We start from the raw sequence: 24,178 nt of genomic DNA, 5'->3' as shown, positions 1-24,178 counted from the left end.
TTATGAACCCTCCCTTGTTCTGGTTCTAATCTTCCCCACCAAATGGTTCTGACTTCTGTGCTGGAACCTCCTCTACACTAGACTCCATGTAGGCGGAGTCTTAAAGGTTTACTTTTCACATCCCCTTGCTCTTTTTTACCTCGCTCCTCCTTTTCAGTCATCCTATCCTTCCTCTCCCTTTAATCTTAATTTCCACTTTTATGGTTATGATTCTCAAGTGCACATATGTTTCAGTGTCTTTAATGACTCCTGTCCATGTTGGTAAGATATAAGGCATTATTTCAAGTTCCTTCAGCTAAGTATCTGAGACAGGGCAGGAAGGGCATTCTCTGACATTTTGCTCTTCAATTTAAAACAAACATACTTTTACTATTCACTTTCTGTAACCGTATCATCCTTGATTCAGAACTCACCTATTCCTGTTTACTATGCTGTAAATATGACCACCTCTATAACACTGACCACATTTGTTACCACTTTGATGCCATCTCCTCTAAAACCTTCATGGCCTTTTATCTTTTCTTCTCCTGACTGCTACCTTCTTTATGGCCTCCCATTTCTCAGCTTCGCCTGGGGGCATATAAAGAGTAATTCTGAACTCCATTCTCCAGGAGCTCCCATTTGTTTAGCAGAATCCTGAAACACTGAGTTGTTTTTAGAAGTCTCCATGGACCTGTTCTTGCCTGTCACATGGACTCATCATACTGCCTGAGTGCCCCATCCTTTTGCTATCAGGTACCTCATATCTCTCTGCAGCTCCTTCTAACCATGGAAATGCCTCACATATCATCTGGAACAGTCTTCCTGTATCCCTCAGCCACTCCTAGTTCACACTAGGAATCTCCGGCAGGACTGGGGAACAGGAGGCACTAGTCCTGACCTCTACTGCTCTGCAGACATCTATCAGGGCCATTTTACATACAAGGCTGCATAAGGAAGGGTGAGAAATTAGAGCAGGAAAAGTAATAATGAACTGGAGCTCAAAGAGTTAGAAAACCTCTTCTCTATGGAAATCTTGTAGTGCCTTAAATATGCCTAACTAATCTTTTTCTGGACCCACTTTTAGGTTATGAATCCTATATCTGTTGCAGAAACTACAACTCCAGCTGAGCATTCACAAACAGGACAAGTTTTTCTCCTTTACATTTACTTATTGACTCAACAGATGTTCAAGTATGTTCAAGCTTCTAAATAAAAGTCTGCACTGAAGAGAGGGATTCCATGTTATATGAAAAAATACCAAGTGGCCTGAAGTAGCAGCTACATAAGCTCTACAGAGTCTAGATTTTTACATAAGAGCAGGCCACCGCTTAAAGCAACCCAGTACTGTGCCCTCAGGGACAAACTATAGAATTCATTGCAAAAATAAATAAAAACTCAATCTGTCTAAAGCCTGTTCTTATTAACAGTGTATGTCCATTCACAAAAAATATTTCATATCCTTCCTTGAGAAACATTTAGAACCCTTAGAATTATATTTCTAGACACACCAGTACTCTAAAGATTTTGTATCACTATTGCAGCCTGTAAAGCAAAGTAATGTTGTGAATACAGATATTCACTCACTTAGGCAGTTGCTAGGGAGTGTAGAAGCAAGTTCCATTCTGACAAACTATTAAAAACAAGCACTTAGAATCTCTGATAAGGTATGTAGCTTCAACTTCTGAAGTCTTTATTGCCTTACTTTAGAAAGCTGTATTTAGGTAAGAAAACAAGACAAAAAAATTCCTCTGACTGATCTTTAAGTGCTATACCAATTAGTGACAAACCCTTGCTTCTCCAGCAGCTTACGTGTCAAAATGTACAACAGACTTCTGGCCCTGCCCATTTCCTCTAATTTTCCATGGTGAATGGAATATGAAAGCTAAACGGACAGAATTAGCTGGTGGGTACAGTTAGATTTTTTTAAATTCTCTATTTAGAAAAGAACTTTACAGATTTTGTAAAGTTACTGATACCAGTTTAAATAATCACAGGTCTGCATGCAGGTTTTATAAATTATGGAAGTTGTGTACAGTTTTCACATACAGATTTATGCTAAAAATACAACAACATTTAAAAGCTACAATTTCAAAATCTAAGAAGTGGACTGGAACCCAGCCTGTCTGGAGATACAGATTATTAGAATCAGCTAAGCAGTAATCATTGCAAATTTAATCAGTCAATCTTCCTCAAGTGTGATCTCCTCAATGTGTGATAAAAGTCCCAAGAGAAAACACCAGAAGCCCAGGTTACTTTCCCTACCAGCTAGAATGGCCCAAGTTTTCAAATGTGCCTCAATTCCGACACCTTTTTCACAAACACAAGTTTGTATGTGCACATTTCAGGCACTGTCACCTGCACACACAAATTCTGTGTGAAAGTGACAGTGCTCAAAAAGTTTCTCTGGGTAAGCATGTGTGCATGCAAGCTTCCAAATATGCAAACCCTCGTATCCACATTTTGAGCATTATCATTTGCACACACAGGTGATAGAATGGCTACAAATGGATGCCACATTTTGAAAAGTTGTCTCAATAAGTTATCAAAGCCTATGATTAATCTTAAGACTAACAGTTTATCAAAGGAAATTACCCATACAGAGGAGATATTTTTAAGTTAATTACTATAAAAATGTGGTAAAATAATTTCATAGACTTGCTTCAGTCGTACTCACCCATCAGGCTGTCTTTCAATACTATAAAGGCAAATAGAACAATCTGCTCTAAACAATATTACTATATCCCGGAAGACACTGAGTAGTAATGTTTCTGCCTGCACTTTGGTGACATGTGCAAATGCATTGTCCAGATTGGATGTTCGCAGGTAGATTCTTAGCTGTAAGGACAATTAATGGTTTAGACAAGAGTTCTCTTGCTGCAAACATCAATGTAACCTAAAAACTTCAACAGACCCATTAATGCCTCATATGGATTTTTGTGTTATGACTATCTTGGATTCCTAGCAAAACATTTTAGGAAGCAATTTTAAATTGTATACTAAACTGACTGAGTGCTTAACTGGTAGTACTATTGTAGTTATCAACAGCAAAAGTAAAACAAAAAAAATTGAGAGAGAGTTCTAAAACTGCAAACCTTGAACAAAGGACAGTTCTTTTACCTTCCTCAAATAATTTTTAAACTGGGGAAAGTCATTCATCCAAATTCCTATTCACACTGAGCCCCCTCCCAACTGAAGAGTTATACAAGATTCTCCCGAACTGCCTCTATATTTAGTAGGACTGTCCAGTGACTCAAAAAATTAATCGTGCAATAAATCGCACTGTTAAACAATAGAATATTTATTTAAATATTTTTGGATGTTTTCTACATTTTCAAATACACTGATTTCAATTACAACACAGAATACAAAGTGTACAGTGCTCACTTTATATTTATTTTTGATTAAAAGTATTTGCACTGTAAAAAACCAAAATAGTATTTCAATTCACCTAATACAAGTACTGTAGTACAATCTCCATCATGAAAGTTGAACTTACAAATGTAGAATTATGTATAAAAAACTGCATTCAAAAATAAAACAATGTAAAATTTTAGAACCTGCAAGTCCACTCAGTCCTACTTCCCGTTCAACCAATCGCTTACACCAACAAGTTTGTTTACATTTGCAGGAGATAATGCTGCCTGCTTCTTGTTTACAATGTCACCTGAAAGTGAGAACAGGCAATCGCATGGCACTGCTGTAGCCGGTGTCACAAGATATTTACATACCTGACGTGCTAAAGATTCATATGTCCCTTCATGCTTCAACCACCATTCCAGGGGACATACGTCCATGCTGACGACAGGTTCTGCTCGATAACAATCCAAAGCAGTGCAGACTGACATGTTCATTTTCATTATCTGAGTCAGATGCCACCAGCAGAAAGTTCATTTTCTTTTTGGTGGTTTGGGTTCTGTAGTTTCCACATCGGAGTGTTGCTCTTCTAAGACTTCTCAAAGCACGCTCCACACCTCGTCCCTCTCAGATTTTGGAAGGCACTTCAGATTCTTAAACCTTGGGTCGAGTTCTGTAGTGATCTTTAGAAATCTCACATTGGTACCTTCTTTGCGTTCTGTCAAATCTGCAGTGAAAGTGTTCTTAAAACAGCAGGTGCTGGGTCATCATCTGAGACTGCTATAACATGAAATATATGGCAGAATGCGGGTGTAAAAGAGCAGGGGACATATAATTCTCCCCCAAGGAGTTCAGTCACAAATTTAATTAACACTCATTTAAAGAAAAAAAAAAAAAAAAAGAGCATCATCAGCATGGAAGCATGTCCTCTGGTTTGGTGGCCAAAACATGGAAAGGGCATAGGAATGTTTAGCATATCTGGCACGTAAATACCTTGCAATGCGGGCTACAAAAGTGCTATGCAAATGCCTGTTCTAATTTACAATGTCACCAGAAAGCAAGAAGTGGGCAGCATTATCTCCTGTAAATGTAAACAAACTTCTTTGTCTTAGCGATTGGCTGAACGAGAAGTAGGACTGAGAGGACTTGTAGGCTCTGAAGTTTTACATTGTTTTGTTTCTGAGTGCAGTTATGTAACAAAAACTACATTTGTAAGTTGCACTTTCACAACAGTATCTGTGTGAGGTGAATTGAAAAATATAAAAGTCATTTTTACAGTGCAAATATTTGTACTAAAAATATACACTTTGATGTCAATTACAACACCGAAAATATATGAAAAAGTAGAAAAACATCCAAAATATGTAATAAATTTCAATTGGTATTCTATCATTTAACATTGTGATTAAAACTGGGATTCAATTTTTAAATCACGATTATTTTTGAGTTAATCACATAAGTTAACTACGATTAATCGACAGCCCTAATATTTAGAAAACACAAAGAAGATAGCAACTGATAAGCTTGCTTGAAAAAACAAATGCCTTACCTCTTCTTGGCGGTCACTTAAATTATAACATGCAAGAACAATGAAATCATTCCACCAGGCTATGCCACCTGTTACAACCATATTTTGCTCCTTAAAATAAAATGGAAGATCAATCAAGTCAGCAAGGTTATAAGCTGCTTAGAAGTTTCCACAAATCACATAACTTATACACAAAAATAAAATACATAGAGAATTATACACACACTTAATACATACATAAGCCTCCTGTAGACTACATATAAAACAGCATCACTACTAATAGAACAATCTTATTTGGGTATGACAATTTTTAAAAAATAAGTCTTCAAGGGTTTTCAGACGGATATGTGATACTCAAAAACTATTCAACACAGCCAAGTTCTACATATGGTTCATCAGTGAACACACCAAATCTACATCTTTTTAAATTATAGTTGCTTTTTCACTAAAGGCCAAAATTTGCAATTCTGGGTGCCTAAAGTTAGGCTTCATACTTGATTTTCAGAGGTGCTGAGCATCTACAACTCCAATATAAGAGCTGAGACATGGATTTAGGAATCTCACTTTAGGCATCCAGGTTTACAATTTTTTGCTATCATTCATATATTTTACTGTCAAGTTTGTTCCAAACTACACTACTTTTCATGTGTTTTATGTCAAGACATGCAAAACCAGCTTCCCTAATCTGTCTTCAAGAAATTCATTCGAAAACACATGATTTGGTAGAAAACTAAAAATATGTCCAAAATATTGTGATTATAATAAATCTGTTTGAACTGCACACAAGCTTATAAAACTAGTCAGCACTCACCTGGGTAATATTCCCAAACAACTTCCATTTTTTGGTGAGTAAAGAATAATGTGCAAAACCAAACTTGCCAACAACAGCTACATTCTGCCCCAGCTTGTCAATGGCTGAAAACTGTTCAGACGAAAATTGGGGTGGGGGGAGAAACTATTGTTCAAAAATTGCATACTTCTATTCAAGATCAATACTTTAGCAATATTAATATACTCAACTTAAAACTTGAAAATTGTCTGAGTACGAATGTTCTCTACCATACTTTTAAATAAATGACATTTTTCTTTTAAATACATAAATTGCTTTGATTTAACATAGTGACAATCTCATCCTATACCAAGAACAATTATAAAAACCTAATGCTTGCATTTTTCATCAAGCACCAAGCTATTTTTAAGTAACTCACCCTTATAGGCCAGTTGCTCTCTAGATATGTACTGTGAATCTAAAAAAAAGTAATATAATACAGATCACTATACTGAGAACAAATTGAAATGATAAAAATTCACACACTTTAAGGGACATGCACACAGTCAAAACGGTTTCTTTTATCTATTTTTAGTTCCAGAACATTTTGGTTTGTTCACAGCCATTGGAGTTTTTTCACCACCACAATTCTTCCCTCGCTCCACTCTTTCCAATACATTTTAGAATTATATAAACATTAAGTTTCAATGGACTGGATGTGCTACATTTAACTACCATCTATCCAGAGTGCAACTCACTGGAAGCAGTAAGCTCCCTGATATTCAGAAACTTGCATTCAAAGTCTGATAATTAGAATTATACAATTCTATCAGTTTCCTAGAAAACAATTTTAACATATTTTAAGCTTGTTTGCTGTTTTCTTTGCTTTGCTTCAAATATGTAAAAATCTAATAGGGAGTTACAGTGGCAAAATACTATTTTTTTAAGATTTTTTTTTCCCCCCTTAAAGCAGTTGATTTTTTCCATCAATTGAAGAGTTGTCAAGGGAAGATTCCATTCAGTAAAATCATCGGTTATGCATGGTTTCCTCAGTCCTCAACTCCAGAAATCAAATTTTCTTAGATTTGTACTGACATAACAATTGAGTCAGAAGAGTTTTTTTTTTTTAAATTTGCCTTTTTTCACTCCTGTTTAATGGTTTTATTTTGCACAGAAGGTATTTGCTAAGTTATGTTCTTCTCATGAAATGAACATGGTAAAATTCTATTAGTCTGTATACAAACTGCAGCACAGCAAACTAGTGGCAAGAAGCGTAACTAGAACTATGGCTATAGGGAAGGGAAGGATTTTGTTCTCCAATACAGTTGTCTGAAAATATCTGTAGTTTGATTTATGGTTTCAATGATTACATTTCTTGGTCAGTTACCTAGCTGTTTTAAATTGGCATCAACTTCTGCCACAGACAAAATTAGATTCAGTATGGAATATCAATAAGTTTCTTTTTGCTAAAACTCAAATTATTCTTCTTGGGGAATGAAGAGAAAGATGAGAATTCCCATCTGCAATTTATAAGGATATTAACCATAAATTTCGGCAAATTTAGGATGTTTACTGTAACCCATCAGGTAAACATTTCACAAGACAACTACTTACTCAACCTAGGTTTGAGGTAAATTATAAGTTTCAGGGAACAAGTCTTCCAGACTTAGATTTTAACTTCTGATTCTTTTGACATGAAAGTCCAAGGGTTTGGAAAGTGGCTGGCATTGAAATGAGAAAAAGGTTGGACTTAGGAAGATACTGAATTGATAACAACCAATGACAGCGAAAGCTAAAAGACTCAATGCAAGCAATTTATAAAAGCCTCCAGCTCCTTTCCAGATAGAGAGTTTACATACTCAGTATTCTGTTACTTGAATGATCCAAAGCCTTACCAAATTAATTTTTACTGTCCATAAGAAGATATAGTAGCTCTTTAAATAGAAACCAATCAAGGCTATTTTGCAGGACACAGTACTTCAAGGGAACTTTTCTCCTGTAAATTTTCAACTTGGATGAGTTTATGCAAGAGAAAAATGTATTTGGTTGAGGCACCAAATAAGATCATTCAATTGAAAGGAATCAAGGCCTGTATTTTTGTAACAAGTGAAACCATTAAGAGATTTTTGTCAGTTGGATACATTTCTCTAATATCAAGTATGCGGACTGGTCTTCCTTACACTCTTTTCTACTCATTACCAACTGGCAGTTATTCCTCAGCATATAAACTAGGGCAATGGGGTGTAAAGACAGCAGTTGTCTGAGAATTCCTACCATTACCTGTGTGTAAAGACCTATCAAACAGATCTCAGCCTAGATTGGTATTTATCCTACAGTTCTTCTCCTGTGTAACATTCCTTTTCATTTTTGAGTGCAATGGAGAAACAGAAGAAAAGGTGGGTCCAAATTCCTCTGTGCAAAGTCCGTTAGGACAGTGACTGGCGCTACTGCACATATCATATGAGCAACTAAACCATCAGCCACCATAATTCAAATGAAGCTGCTTGCCTAGATGAGGTAGTTTTCATTAAAGGCAAGCAGATACATTCTAAATTAGAGTTAGATTAGAAACCCACAAAAAAAATACTCTCCAGGTTCTGTAGATTTGTTTTAAAAGGCATCAGTTTGTAAAATATCCTGGGTTAACGACTGTACTTAGTCATAAAAAGCCAAAAAGCCAGGAAAGATGTGAGGGGTGTAGAGGCTTTTTTTAAAATCAGACCTATGCTCTAATCTGTGGAAAGTACTGCATCAAAAACTTTCATAAAGATAGTATACAAAATGGCACATGAAACAAAACACTAGGGCTAATGCTGGTAGATGGATCTCTAAGGTTTGACAGCACCTGGAGCCTGGTATAGATGCCCGTGCCTAATAATCATGCTGATGCATACGCTGCACGTACAATAAGTTAAATCCTGATGTCAGTTTTACTAAAGTGTCATCCTCAGTTTTAGTGAAATCCATAAAGCAGATATGTAAGCAGGAAACTTTGTCTAAAATTATGGATTCAAAATTATCTACATTGTTCCTCACTGCTGGAATGAGTAAGCATGATGGCTTTGGACTTAACACCTTCTGGAAACACCACCTTCTTGCAAGATATGATACTATAAAGTGGTTTCATCTCCTCATCTAAACAGCTTGCATATATTGCCAAAACCCTGAAGTTGTCTGCAACAGACAAATCTTTAAATCGTCTACATGGGCATTAGAAACTTCGTATATTCTACAGAGTATTTCATACCTCCAACATCCCCAATGCTCCTCAGGGCAGGAGGGAAAAATTTGTATGTGGGAAAAAAATAGCTCTCTTGCTCTCTCTCATGAGGTTAGAAAAAGGCATTTAGCCCTATTAATCCCTTGACTGTCTAGGATACGAATCCACAGCTGGAGGAAAAAAGGACAACCGGAATTCTTTTGGCCCTCGGGGAACAACAAGCTGTACCGTGGGAGAAAGCAATAGGAAACAGGAGGGCACAGAGATTTCACACTATACGAAACAAATACAATACTTGCAGAAGGGATGAAAAGAAAAACAGACACCACCAGGTTCAGGTGATAGCAAGTAAGTGCAAAAATACTATTTGAGTAACAAATGGAGAATTACCTGTACAACATGCCAATGCCTGTGTCCTAATAAAGTGCTTAAACCCTGAGAATCTAAACTGCCCTCCAAAAATGGGCCTCTTTCCCTGATGGGCTTATGATCAGAGTGTGCTGAAGCACTTCTGGGATTCTGGGCCTGTGTTGCATCCCCACAGTTCAAATACAAGCGATCTTCCCCTTGCAGGAGGACCTGCTCCTGGTTACTCTATATTAAAAAAAAAAAAAGACAAATAAAGGACATTACTGCACAGAAAATAAAACAAACACAAAACACTTCATTTCGCAGAGTTCAACTTCAACAGTCAGCACAAAAATATGATTTAAGGCAGTTTTTCCATCTTTGAAGCACCAACATACTGCAGAGATACCAAACAGTGGATGATCATATACAGCAGTATTTTCAAAATATCTTCTATTTGACAAGGAGATTTTGCTTAATTAGAAAGACGCACTTAAGAGAAACATACACAAACATGACAATTTAATTATTGGAAAACACATCAGACTTCAGTTGATAAAGGAAGGAACACAAAAAAAGGTTCTCTGAAAACTGGGGATAATCTCTAAAATAGTAAGATCTATCTATGAACACGTACCATGCAAGTGTTAGCAGTGAGTGCACTCTTGATGAACTGAAATTGCAGAATACCAAGCTGATGAGCTTCATTCTTGGTATCTATATCACACCCTGCATTCAGAGAACAATTCCCATCGATCACCCATAGGTGATAGCCTTCTGAACCCCAGCTCTGAACACATGCAGAACAAAAAAATAAAAAAAATCACTTAATTGATTTAGACCGTCAGAAAAACAAAAAACATACAGGAACTCTCTTTATAGAGGATCACCCCTTTTGGGCCCAGGGTCTCGGGCCAGCCATAAGACTGGCAGGGAACTCCCATAGCTTGCAGTTTTCAAGTCAGCTGCTCCAGCAGATATATCATAGCTACTCCTGGCAGGGAAGACACTTTAGTGCCCAGTTTAAATTCTTCTCTATGCAAAAGCTAGAAAATATAGAATTTGAAAAAATTAAAAAAAGATTAAAGCACCCATAAATTATAACTTTAAGAGGAATATGTAGGTGAATGATTTGTTAAACTTATTCCTGTGAATATGAATTATATATTCATAGGTAAGTAATTTTATTTTGTACACAGTATTAGTTGTAGCAGATCAAGCCTTTCAAAAGCACGAAAAGCACTTCTAGAAAAGTAAAGATTAAAAAAATGGTACTGCAAGAGGCAACTGAAAAGCAGACAGCATAGGAACATACCATGACTCAAGGTCAATAACTGGACAGTCACCACCAGCATTTGATTTTGGGTGTTTTTTTGTTAAAAGTAAACCACCTATCTATCGATCTTTATGATAAAGCATATATAATACAGACAGTGATTAATGTGTGCAGAGCAATCTTTCTTTATTGTTTCCAGGCTCTTGTGTTTGATTTCTCAACCTCAGTGCTGCATTAATGCTAGTTATTTACATTTAAAATACACGCCGACTTCAAATGTTCTGCAGGAGACAGTAGAAAGACTATACAGAAGACTGGACATTTTCATTGCCCAAGTTAATTAGTAAACATGTGCCTAGACAGAAGGCACATCACAGCAATCAACCAATGGAAGATCTCCCATTATCAGCAGTAACAAAGGAACGCTTAGTTGGCAGTGCTAAGAGCTGCTATGGTTTCACTACAGAGATGGTGCATGAAAAAACCTGCTGGACCCAGTGGCTTTAAGACTGAGCAATGGGTGTTTTCCTGCTTGTGTCATGCTAGGAAGCACAAACCCAAGACTGGAAACCTGTTACAGGTAGGTACTTTTGGAGAAACAAATGTTTATCTCCACTTTAACTACTCTCAAACTCTGAAATGCTTTTTTTAAAAAGGGGCACCTTGCCAAAAACGGTACCAATATTAAAATTAACAGAAAGTATCTCTTGCATAAGCATCTTTATCCCACTTAGCTTAACCAATAGTCTGCAAAAGTCTGTCTAAGCACTATAAACAGAATGCCCCTTTGCTCTGAATGGCATCTTAGGCACTAGTTATGTTAGGTCCTTTTGAAGCAACGCATTTTCAAGATTTATCATTTTGAATTCTAAAATATATAGATGCGATATGATCTTTGTCAGTGGATCACCTCCTCCATTGACAGGGGACGGACTCAGATGTATAGATCTTTTCCGTGTCTAAGTTCTATATTCCTATTTCATAAATATGAATAGTAAGCTGTAGTTAGAACTTCAAAGAACAAGTATATATGTAACATCTGCTAAATAGAAAACAAATTATTAAAGAAGTCCACATGTTAAAGGTTTCACAGGCAAAAAAAAACCAAAACAAAACAAAAAAAACCCACCCTGTTTAGCCCACTGGTTTAAATCCCTAATAAAAGCTAACGTAAAACTAACGGTAAAAACCTGGACCCACCGGAGTCAATGACAAAACTCCCACTGACTTCAGGATTTCATCCTAGACTTTCAGAAAACCCAGCTAGTATGTTATCTCCTCCTAACAATATATAGACGTTTATACCATTTTGTGATGTCTGCACATATCCCACGACCAACTCAGTTGTAGGGATGGCATTTTTATGAATTTTCAATGGGCAATTTTCATCCTTATGGTGCTGGTCTACTCTCTAGGACTCCCATTTTATAGATGGGAATGAGGCAGAGAGAGGCTAAGTGACCTGCCCCAGCCGCCAGTCATCCTCCTCCCCAACCATTTTGTGGTACATATTCCAAAGCTACATACAAAAAGGAATATGAATTTTGATGGTGTTAAGACTTTAAACATAACTCAATACTTCAGTTAAATTGTACAAGATGTTCCACAGTTAGTGGAGAGGAGCCTTGCTATTTCATCAGCTCTTTTCTTTTCGCAAATGTTTGACTCAGACTGACAGAATTTCAGACCAATTCACAATACAAATACATCAAGAATTATTTTAACTGCTCTTGTTTTAACACAAACAGAAATTAAAACTACAGAAGTTACCACAGATAGTTTTGTAAAGAGCTTTAACGGAAAAATTAAAGTTATGGCCATGAAGCTTTCAGTCTCAATGTATTCTGACTAGAGAGGCTTATTTATTGTTCCAAGTTGCATGAAATAGCAAAGTTAAGCTACAGAGCTCATCCAGTTATCTTACTCATCCTTAATTTTAAGAGCAATACCAAAAGAAAGCCTTCCCCTTATGGTTAAGCATGCATACCAAAAATAGCCCAGTAATTAGTTTAAGACAAACTGAACAGTTGTGTGTGTTTTTTGGGTTGTGTGTGTTTGTTTTTGTTTTTTTTAAAAAACAGTATAGCTACTTGTTACATTTACTGAAAAAACAGTTTAGGTTACCTGAATTTTTTTCTAATCAAAAGTACATAAATGAGACTCAACTAGACTTCTTACTGTGTTGCTATTTACAATTGTACTTACCATAGAACTGATTTTTAGAGGGTCTTTTTTGGTACCATCAGACCGATAACTAAAATAGAACACAATAAGATTGACTTGAAACTAAATTGATTCACAGTAAAAAAAAAGTCTTGCTATGTCAGCACTGTCTTAGTATTTATATTTTTACTCATGGAGCCGTACCGTCTATTTGATTCATGCTATGGCTTACATGCAAAGCCACTGCCACTTGTTTGTAATGCAAGAGCTCTCTAAGTTCAAGCTTTTGGTTATACTGGATGCTATTAAAATGTAGCATGGCATTTACAGAAAGTAAAGGGGACTTTTTACTATTTTCCTTATAGTTTCTCTTCAGGGTGATGAGCTTTGCTGGTGACAAAGACTACCTCAAAAAAGGCAGTACTGTTATTTTCAAACCTTCCTCCTTGCTTAAATTGTGTCAGTATTTTCTGGCCTCTAGGGAAGCAAAAATAGCTTGAGAAAATGATCTAAAACTACTAATTTATCACTTAAAGAATTGTCCAGTGACTGAAGTCAAATACAAAAGAATGCAGAGATTTTTTTTTGTCAAGGTACATCATTCTTGTATATTTACTCACGCAAAATCTCCTCCCAAAGTACAGATAAGCTGGGCACCAAAAACACTCCATAAGGACAAGCCTCCACAATCCCAGGTAACCATAACAACACAGTTATCAGGAGACCATCTCATCAGTTTTACAGGTCCTGTTTTGTTCCAAATATCTGTTAATAAACAGACAGGAAAACATACATGAAAAGCGGCAAAACAACGATTTAGCTGCTTTTACCATGTTGTACACACAGTTTTGTATTAAATACAAGAATGCTGTGCTATTTTTTCTAATCTGCTGAGTTAGAATCTTTTTCTGCTTCACAAATCTCAGTGTGTTAAAAGGAATGAAAAAGCTGGTATGAAGAACACAATATTAATTCTTCCCCAAGATTTGATCAAAATCATGGGAGTTCTATTGAAGTACATGAGGGGTGGGAATACACCTACCCCCAAAGGAATATACATATATAATTCCCTACACTCTGATAAAAATATCTTGGGAAGCTAAGTTTACAGCTGCCCTTAGGCATCTTTAGCTTATACAATCAGTTCTTAACTCATTAGATCATCCTGACCATGGCAGTATTACAAGGTTCATATCTTCACATGGATGACATGTTCTTGAAACATTTGTACTAGGACCGGTACAAATGTGCTCTTCAACATAAGGCATGCATATTTACCTCTTCATCTATCACTCACCCCCAGGTCCGTTCATATTTATTAGGTCTACTGTGAGGAAAATTACAGTGTCTAATGTTCAAGTATCACCACAGAGCAGTCAACTAAAGTGCACTGGACTCCTACAGCATTTTTTGCTAGAATTTGGGAGAGCCTGTAAGATTTTCTATAGAACTACATAGAAATGTTGTGAATTGTCTTGAGTCCACTATGCAAATTCTTACCACTTGATTTACCCACTACGCATTTTGACGAAGAGTACTTCATGCCCCGCTTACAATATATCAGAGTAGCAATGGAAAAGAGGATTTTGTTCTGCATTTATATCAAAGGAGAAAGAGGGAAGGGAAGTTTGATTCCCGTATTCAAAATCAGCATCCAAATACACTGGTCAAGCAAGACTAGAGTTTGGTATTGTTCAGGCTGTGTATCACGTAGCCAGTGCACCTTGCGCTGTTGTACAGACGATCCATAGGGAAGAATTAAGGAAGACCTAAGAACAGAAAGTAACTTTTCTACTACAATGAGTCCAGTGTTATTTCTCACTTGGCCAGCAGAGGGACTTAAAACCTAAGAAGAAAGTAATATGTAAACCTTGGTACTTTACACCTTTTAAAGGAAAGCACTAAAGCATTCCTATCTAAATTTTACTAAAGTAAGCTATTTAATAAGAGATCCACACCTCATTTGCAAACTTCTGACTTATTTCACAAGACACCTATATCCAAATCAGTCAATTAAAAGCACCCAGGAGACCAATGTAAGCACACAGAAGTAAAAGCATACTAGGAAAACCACTTGTTACTGTAAACAACAAACAGATGTTTACTAGCATTGGATAGTATAGGAAATATTCTTTAATTCCTGAAAAATGCAATAATGTGTAGATTCAAAACATGCAAGAACAAAATGAGGGTTTTTTTCAGATCACTGTGCCAAAAATCAATGTTCTATTTTAAATTGTGTGTGTTTGGAAATCACAGCATAAAGATCGTTAAAATTATTAATGGGCATCAAGTTGTGTTTTCAGAATATTTACAAGAAACATCATGACACTCAACACACAATTTAACATATTCCATAGAATCAGCACGATCTTCATAAAACACAACTGCAAACTCTGGTAAGAAAGTTAGTATATGAGAACTCACCAGGATATTGTTTTGGTGTCAGCTCCAATTTATGAGACAACTGCATGGCTCCCGTGGAGTTATCTATTGTGTAAACTTGCACAGAGCCGCTGGAAGAGATGAGACACATTTTATGCTCAAGCACTTTCAAAAAACTAAGTAACTCTTACAACACTTTTACAACATAAAAACTGGTATATAGGTAGTATAAAAGGGGTCCTCAGTTCACAGAAGTGCCTGACTCATAATTCATAAACACCAATGTATTTAAAAGATTAAAAAAAGGCAGTTTCAAGTTTACATTGTATTTAATAAATTAAATTCTTATCACAAAGCAAAAATTATACAATTAAACTAGTAAAAGATTAATGTTTGTTAATACTAAAAATTCTTGATATTTAGAATTAAAATTTATCTTGAAGACTGGAGACTGATACACTGTCAGTTAACATTTAAAACAAGACAGATTTATGAAACTACCACTGCAATGAATACTATTTGGATCAATAAAAGCATTCTATATGTTGTAAATGTTTACATGGATTCCAAGTCCATAATAATCCCCATGGAAGACCTTTGGATTTAATGCACTATTTACTGTGTTGCCAGAAGTCTGTTTTGTACTACCACCTGCGGCAAATAAAGGGTGCTTTATTATTCAAAAATAAAATAAAAAATAAGTACAAAATCATAAAGGAGTAGAACTAAAAGAATACAACAGTATTTGATTAAATATATGCCTAAAAGCAGACAGATAATTGGAAGACTAAAACACAGATGGCCCAAATTCTTATAATCTGCTCTGAAAATAGCTACCCCATGGGTGAGACAAATTAATAGCCGACAAGGAGAACTGAAACGGAGGGGCGAGAGAGTAGTTTAGCATAACAGAGTTTCTATATCTTCAGCTTTTCAGTGAAAAAAGATGCCCAGTCACCTAGCAAATTTGCTAAGTATCTCTTCCTAGCTTACATTCTATACTATAGAACTGAGTATTCTGTCAATAGTAGCGGTAAGGTGTGTTCTCTAGTCATGTGTTGCCCCTTTTTAAAATGGGTAGGGCTATCTCATTCCAAACCAACCCTGCTAGTTTGAGATTGGGAAGCCTGCTCCTGAAGCTTATTTAAAAAGTTTTAAAATTGGAAATGAAGTGGGAGTAAAGTGGCAGTTTCAAACATCAGAGTTCAACTGCTAGTTCACTGTCAGTGACTTCTCCTCTTCCCTCACACACTTATCCTACAAACTGTTGCATTTATAAGTATAGAAGAAAATAGACAAATGTCTATAAATGGTAGGAAAACTACAGGAGTGGCAAAACCCCTTTCGTTTTAAAGAGCATTGTTTAATATTGGTTAAAAAAAGCATCAAAACAGGAGTTCAGATGTGATGGGAAAAGGTTCATACGGTTTCATCTCAGAGTGTTTGTCGAGAGCAAATCTGCATGTACATCCTAGTGTCCATTAGCTGCACAGCTCAGAGTGTTACTCTGTGGTAGTTGCCTCAAAGGAAGTGATGTATTTATAGTAATACATGTAAAAATGTAAACTAAAATAATCTAAAAAAAAATACCAGAAACGAGAACCACATTAGTGAAGACACTTCCTTCACTCAAAGAAGCTGCCAGTTGGAATAAGTCTCTCTACGGCTCTTTATAGTGGTGTACTTTTCAAAATGATTCAATGTTTACTGGGAGAAAAATAATAGACACACCAACTGTACTGAAACTATCCTGTCATATGTAAAATTGAGCACTTCAGTGGCAGTCCAGGATGCTGGGCATCTAACAAGATCAGATAATGGATCAGTAGAAAAATGGTACACTATTTATAGCTTTCCATGGTGTTTTTTCTAGTTGGGGGGGGAAAAAAAACAATGAAAATGAATCGTTGGATGTTTAAAAAAATGGTATAATGTCCTTATTGTCCCCTCTAAACCTTGTCTTCACATTATTACATGGATATACTGTTTCAAGTTTTAGCAGTACAGGCCACATGGCTAAAAATAAATCAGGTTGGAGAAATTCTCTAAATAGCTTTCATTTGTATATTTGTATTTCCATTGTTAGTAACAAAAGTGCAGTCCCATTGCTGGTTATAATTTTTTTAAGCCATAACTAGCTTAAATTTTCTACAACTACACAAAACTGCTTATTTAACTGTAGCAGCCAAAGGTTGAAAAAGCAAAACAGGCAATTCAGTCATTTAAATAAAAGAAAAAAAAATCTCATCCCAGAAATATGAGGTACTATTTTTATCTTCAAAAACTTTATTGGTAAAAATATGTTTTCTCTTAAGATGCAGGGAGAAAGCAATAGTCACAGCGCACTCTGTAATAAAAACATGCCATGCCACTCAAATCCCAAGGGCAGTTCTGACAAGTGACAACTCAGGACAACAATTTTCTGAGAACAGAGTAAGAACAGAGAAAATGGAGAACCCTGGTGTCTCACCCAAAGGGACAAGAATTCAATTTAAACATTTATATAGCATATTACATTAAAGAAATACCATAACCAGTAACATTTCCCATATTTAGTCTATATCACTGTGGGGTATTTATATTTCAGAGTTTACTTTGTAACACGCCCCTGGTATCCTCCTGTAAGCTTACAGCTTCATTTTTATTATAGAAAAAAATTAGCAAAAATACTTCACTTGTGGGGAATTGCTTCATTATATTGCAATTTAAGACATTTTGAAATTTCCTTACAAGCCAGAGCAAAAGTTCCACCTACAATGGAACACCTATTCATTAGTTTACAAGTTCCACCAAAGCAACTTTATACTCTGTGTTTCATTAAAAAACCCCAAACCTTTCCCATCAGACCTTTGGAGTAGCAATATAGAACTTACTTGGCACATCCAAATGCCATTAATCTGTATTTGTTATTTACTGCCACACAAGTTCCATCAAAAACATCTTGTGCCCAAACACCATGGAGCTGCTGCAAGGGGAATGGGAAAAAAAAAAGAAGGCTTCAAGAGATGTATTTACGCAGCACATTAATTCATCTAAGTGGGCCCAACCTGCATCCCTCCATACACAGACCTCCCACTGAATTCACAGATGTGACCAATGACCACAGAAGACCAGGGGTGCTCAGAGTGAAGGAGCGACTGCTGCACCAGGCCAAGAGGAATTAAAACCTACATTTTAAAAAATTTTAAGATGTCCCCTCTTTTTCAAGATAAAAATTATGTTCAGATAAATTTCTTTTCAAGTGTATGTTATATCTTGATAGCCTGAAGCAAAGCATATCTGTCTTTTTCTTTTAAATATAGCAAAAGAACAGTACATACTGAGCCGTCACTCGTTAGTTTCTGAGTTACACCACTTGAGACACAGAATGTTTTGTAACTTTTTTTAAATGTTGGTCTCCATATTTTAATGGAGGCATTCAGACACTTCAGAAAATGAGGATGTTGACAGAAATCTCAAGTCAGATCTCTATTATTTTACCACAGCTGTTAGTAAAATAGAATCACACTTCTATAATGGAAGAGCCCAGATTATTTTTGAAGGCACTGATGTTCTAAAAGTTTTTATTTTAAATTACAGGAATCACAAATTATAAAACCACGTTGTGTCATTGCACTCTATATGATTTTATAAAAAATATGTTAATGAGTGTGAATATAATGTAACTGGAATATGCTTCATGCAAAAGGTCTCTTGTAAGGTATCGTTACAAAGCTTATAATTTACTGAATGTGTTCATCCTATTTGTATGAATGTATCGTTCTTGTATCTAAAACTAGAAATATAAAATATAACTTTGAGGGCCTATTGTAATTATGCAAAGTGTGGGCCACTAATGGTGGTTTGGAATCTTAATGGCTCCCATAAACCAGGACAATTACCTATAGATGGCTTTACCTGTGAGTCTTCCTGGGGGCTGGCAAGTGGGTAATGAAGTCTTACAGTGACATGTGATCATGTCACCTAAACTGGAATCCATCTTTAACCTGGTGCTTTTTCACTGAGAAGGAGGGTGGGAACCCAGAGGGACAAAGGATTTCCGCCTTATGCAAAAGATATATAAGTGGGCGGCCATCATGAAAAATCCCCTAGCTACCACCTGAGCTGGAACAAGGGCTGTACCAGGGGAAAGGATTGTGCCCAGACCAGGAAGGCATTCAGTCTGTGAAAGAAACTTATTGAAACATCTCTGAGGGTGAGATTTTATCTGTATTCAGTTTTATTACTGTACTAGATTTAGACTTGTGTGTTTTATTTTATTTTGCTTGGTAATTCACTTTGTTCCGTCTGTTACTCCCTGGAACCACATAAATCCTACTTTCTGTATTTAATAAAATCACTTTTTACTTATTAACCCAGAGTATGTATTAATGGGGGGGGACGGGGGAGACGACGGACAGCTGTGCATCTCTCTCTATCAGTGTTATAGAGGGCGAACAATTTATAAGTTTACCCTGTTTAAGCTTTATACAGGGTAAAACTGATTTATTTAGGGTTTGGACCCCATTGGGAGTTAAGCATCTGAGTGTTAAAGGCAGGAACACTTCTTAAGTTGCTTTCAGCTAAGTCTGCAGCTTTGGGGCATGTGGTTCAGACCCTGAGTCTGTGTTGGAGCAGACTGGCGTGTCTGGCTCAGCAAGACAGGGTGCTGGAGTCTCACGTTGGCAGGGAAAGCAGGGGCAGAAGTCGTCTTGGCACATCAGTTGGCAGTTCAAGGGGGTTTCTGTGATCCAACCCATCACACATGTAACAAGTGCAGTTTGCCTCAAAAACAGACGACATTCTCCATTTTTGTAGGTGTCAAATATAAAGGGAAGGCTAACCACTTTTAAATCCCTCCTGGCCAGAGGAAAAAACCCATTCACCTGTAAAGGGTTAAGAAGCTAAAGATAACCTCACTGGCACCTGACCAAAATGACCAATGAGGAGACAAGATACTTTCAAAGCTGGAGTGGAGGGCAGGGGAGCAAAGGGTTCTCTCTGTCTGTGTGTTTTTTTCGCCCAGACCAGAGCAGGAATGTAGGTTAGAACTCCTGTAAAGGGTTAATAAGCAATCTAGTTAGATATGCGTTAGATTCTGTTTTGTTTAAATGGCTGATAAAATAAGCTGTGCTGAATGGAATGTATATTCCGGTTTTTGTGTCTTTTTGTAACTTAAGGTTTTGCGTAGAGGGATTCTCTATGTTTTGAATCGATTACCCTGTAAGGTATTTACCATCCGGATTTTACGGACGTGATTCTTTTACTTTTTCTTTAATTAAAATTCTCTTTTAAGAACCTGATTGCTTTTTCATTGTTCTTAAGATCCAAGGGTTTGGGTCTGTGTTCACCTATGCAAATTGGTGAGGACTTTTATCAAGCCTTCCCCAGGAAAGGGGGTGTAGGGTTTGGGAGGATTTTCGGGGGGAAAGATGTTTCCAAGCGGGCTCTTTCCCTGTTATATATTTATTAGACACTTGGTGGCAAAAGGTAAAATAGCGTGTACCTTGGGGAAGTTTTAACCTAAGCTGGTAAAAATAAGCTTAGGGGGTTTCTCATGCAGGTCCCCACATCTGTACCCTAGAGTTCAGAGTGGGGAAGGAACTTTGACAGTAGGGTTGGTGTAAAATTTGGTTAGGGCCATGAAATGTAAAAATGCCTGTGAAATTTTTGGGTTATGGGCTTTAATTTAATGAGAGTTCTGGTTAAGCAAAGTAAAACAGGTTTGTAACATTTATCGTAAATCATGTGCTTTTATGGCACTACAGAAAAATAAGTAGAATATACCAAAAAAGGACTCAAGCAAATAAAGAGCATTACCAAATCCAAGCTGAAACTGATGGATCTAGGTAATACTAAAAATGTAAGCTATATAAAATCCAGGAAGCTGAAAAAGCCTTTTGTAGAGAATAAAAAAGTCAAGTAAGGAAATCTAACAATACAAAAGTTGAATATATTATTGAATATAGGTAAAAAGCCCCTAAATACCTGAATGTAAAGGAAAATAATTATTTTCCCCTGTATTGATTGTTTATAGGTTAAATTAAAAGTGAAGAAAACATCTCAGAAGAGACCATAATTCTCTAATAGAAACATTAGAAATCATATCTATAAAAAAGTGATAGGCACCTCTCAAAGCACTTAAATCAGTGATTAGGCACAATACCACCTCTGAGGTATTGCACAGCTGGGAAAATCACCCATTTTATTATTCCCTGTTTATAGCTGGTAACAGGAAACCAGTGGCAGAAACAGGAATAAAACCCCAGAACTGGGAACATAAACAAAGGGACAGATCTTGAGCTGTTATAAATTGTAACAGTTCCATCGACAAAGAGAAATATGACAATTTTCACCTGTTCTCTATCTGCCCCCAGATCTCTTAGCATCCTGTCCTGTGCTTTCCCACAAGGCCACACTTCCTGCCCTAAAAATAATTATTAATTCAAGTGATTTTTATGGACTACGGTAGCTTTATTTGTCCATATTACTAGCTATGTTAGTGGAAGTGGCTCTACAACTAATACTGAAGAATTCAGATGAATGTAAAGAACTCATTTAAAAATGAAAAATGAACGTAAGAGACAGGGGAAAAACGAATAGTCGCAAAGACTGAAACTGTTAAGAAAAAATGTGTCATAAACGCAGTAAGTAAACCGTACCTCAGCAGTGAATCTACTTGATACTGGTGTAATGAAACCAACTCTGCCATCATTAAAAACAGCAGCAAACCCATCAAGTGTGGCACAATATTCCATATCTTTAATGTGTATATCTTCAAAGCCCAAGAATGAACCTACTGATGAAACAAGAGCAATTGTTAAGAACCGTCGTCACAATCATATTGCTAGCCAGAGTTTGCAACCTTTGAAGTATTCTCTCTGTGCGTAATAGGATCTCAGTACAATAGGCTAGATTGTCTATATTTACCGAAGGGGGGGAAAAAAAAAAACACTTCTCTCCTCTTCAGTTGTTAGAGCAGAAAAAGATATCAGACTTCGATTTTTGGCGTAGAAGGTATTTTTTCCATAGTATCTAACCAATAAACAGGGGATGGGGATGGTAAAGTACCTCGAGAAGACTGCAGGTCCACAGAAAATGGTACGGTAGATAGGTTGATGGCCTTCCTTCCATTTGTCATGCCATCCCAGTGAATAAGATGGAGCAATCCATCAGCAGTAGCAACCAGTAGATCCTCCAGCATGGACTGCAAACTGAGGAAAAGCAATTGTTACTCTCCAGAGATGTGTTGTCTAAACCAAACTCTGAGGACTATTCATGTAACAAAAACACTACTTTATAACACTGTAGATAACAGATGTCTGGAAGCAGTTACTCAAGTAAGTTACTCTGCGGAAGATGTAGTATGCAGTTAAAAAGTTTATCAAGATATTGAACTAACCAAATTCAGCAGTGTTTCCACTTCTCCAAGAATTCAGAGTTGTTCATGAACACTGAATGGATAAATTAGCAGTGTTACTGATATCTGAACCCCTGATGAAGACTATTTTCTTTTTGCGAAAGTGAAAAATGTGTAAAATTATTTGCAAAAAGAAAAAGGAGTACTTGTGGCACCTTAGAGACTAACCAATTTATTTGAGCATAAGCTTTTGTGAGCTACAGCTCACTTCATCGGATGCATACTGTGGAAAGTACAGAAGACGTTTTTATACACACAAACCATGAAAAAATGGGTGATCATCACTACAAAAGGTTTTCTGTCCCCCCACCCCACTCTCCTGCTGGTAATAGCTTATGTAAAGTGATCACTCTCCTTACAATGTGTATGATAATCAAGGTGGGCCATTTCCAGCACAAATCCAGGTTTTCTCTCCCACCCCCCAACACAGAGTGGTTTTTGCTGGGGAGGGGGGGAGAAAACCTGGATTTGTGCTGGAAATGGCCCACCTTGATTATCATACACATTGTAAGGAGAGTGATCACTTTACATAAGCTATTACCAGCAGGAGAGTGGGGTGGGGGGAGAGAAAACCTTTTGTAGTGATAATCACCCATTTTTTCATGGTTTGTGTGTATAAAAACGTCTTCTGTACTTTCCACAGTATGCATCCGATGAAGTGAGCTGTAGCTCACAAAAGCTTATGCTCAAATAAATTGGTTAGTCTCTAAGGTGCCATAAGTACTCCTTTTCTTTTTGCAAATACAGACTAACACGGCTGTTACTCTGAAACCTGTAAAATTATTGAAAGTAACAATACCAGATTACTGATATTCATAATTATAAAACCAGAAGGGACCACTGTGATCATCTCGTCTGAGCTCTTGTATAACAAAGGCCCTAGGACTTCCCTGAATTAATTCCTGTTTGAAGAGGCGTTTATCTTATTAAGGCTTTATGTGACAGCTGCTAATCTGAGACCTAAACCTAGTGGCCAGAGTGAAAAATATCTGTTGTTGCTAAACCCCTCCCAAAAGCCAGGCTCCCTACAATTTAAAATGGCTAAGACCTGTCTGCTGTATTACACACTGTACTGAATTTTCACTTGCATTTAAAAAAAAAAGTAACTTTTGTTACACTTTCTTTGCCTGTCTGGCTTCAGTTCAGTTTCTTTCCTATAGCAGAACATGGTCTCTTTCTACCCCTCCCCAAGTTATTTTCAGTGTTTTCTTCTTCTCCTTTTCTCACTCCCTATCACTCTAGGAGTGGTGGGTGAAATTCTGTGGCCTGCGTTGTGCAGGAGGTCAGACTAGATGATCATAATGGTCCCTTCTGACCTAAATATCTATGAATCTTCCTCCCAAAATCATGTATCCTATCTCCTACCTATATTCTCTCCCCATCTCCCTCAATCTTGTATTTCCTCTACAACCTTCTCATTCTTCTACCAATGCACACCCCTTAATTTTCATCCCCCTTCCACAAGGATTTAGGAATTTTACCAGACACCTAAATAGCAAGAGGCTACGATGCAAAAGATCACAAAAATCTGGAGGGGTGCTCTTACCCACATCAAACACCCATTCAATGAGAAATCTCCTGCTGGGAAAAGATACAATACCAGGATTCTGACCCAAGATGCTGTCCACGGACTATTTAGGCACTTGTAGGTGTTTGATAAAGCTGAGTGCCCATCCCTCCCTGCATCCAGAACCTCCTGGCTTTCTACAAAGGTGGGCAAAAGGGTATGTGCTACCCTACATCTCTCAGCCTCC

The 24,178-nt window shown here is 36.9% G+C and overlaps 1 protein-coding gene across 5 annotated transcripts in view; it reads right to left on the bottom strand.

The window, feature by feature from the left end:
• The window catches only part of RIC1 (RIC1 homolog, RAB6A GEF complex partner 1), a 79,759-nt gene that overhangs the window by 17,026 nt on the left and 38,555 nt on the right, over positions 1–24,178 (bottom strand). For 2 of the 5 annotated variants that reach the window (XM_037901895.2, XM_037901897.1), the window contains exons 5-16: positions 22,076–22,218; positions 21,667–21,803; positions 17,899–17,990; positions 15,068–15,156; positions 13,261–13,405; positions 12,683–12,731; positions 9,839–9,991; positions 9,244–9,447; positions 6,073–6,111; positions 5,676–5,786; positions 4,886–4,975; positions 2,657–2,817 (exon numbers count right to left, since the gene is read on the bottom strand). In XM_037901895.2, the coding sequence (XP_037757823.1) occupies positions 2,657–2,817; positions 4,886–4,975; positions 5,676–5,786; positions 6,073–6,111; positions 9,244–9,447; positions 9,839–9,991; positions 12,683–12,731; positions 13,261–13,405; positions 15,068–15,156; positions 17,899–17,990; positions 21,667–21,803; positions 22,076–22,218 (1,413 nt within the window). The remainder of the gene's footprint in view (positions 1–2,656; positions 2,818–4,885; positions 4,976–5,675; positions 5,787–6,072; positions 6,112–9,243; positions 9,448–9,838; positions 9,992–12,682; positions 12,732–13,260; positions 13,406–15,067; positions 15,157–17,898; positions 17,991–21,666; positions 21,804–22,075; positions 22,219–24,178) is intronic. The other 3 variants (XM_037901896.2, XM_043546224.1, XM_037901898.1) reach the window with 2 other exon arrangements.

Source organism: Chelonia mydas, chromosome 5 (assembly GCF_015237465.2).
Source record: "Chelonia mydas isolate rCheMyd1 chromosome 5, rCheMyd1.pri.v2, whole genome shotgun sequence".
Classification (NCBI taxonomy): domain Eukaryota; kingdom Metazoa; phylum Chordata; order Testudines; family Cheloniidae; genus Chelonia; species Chelonia mydas.
This window is presented reverse-complemented; position numbering and strand designations above follow the sequence as displayed.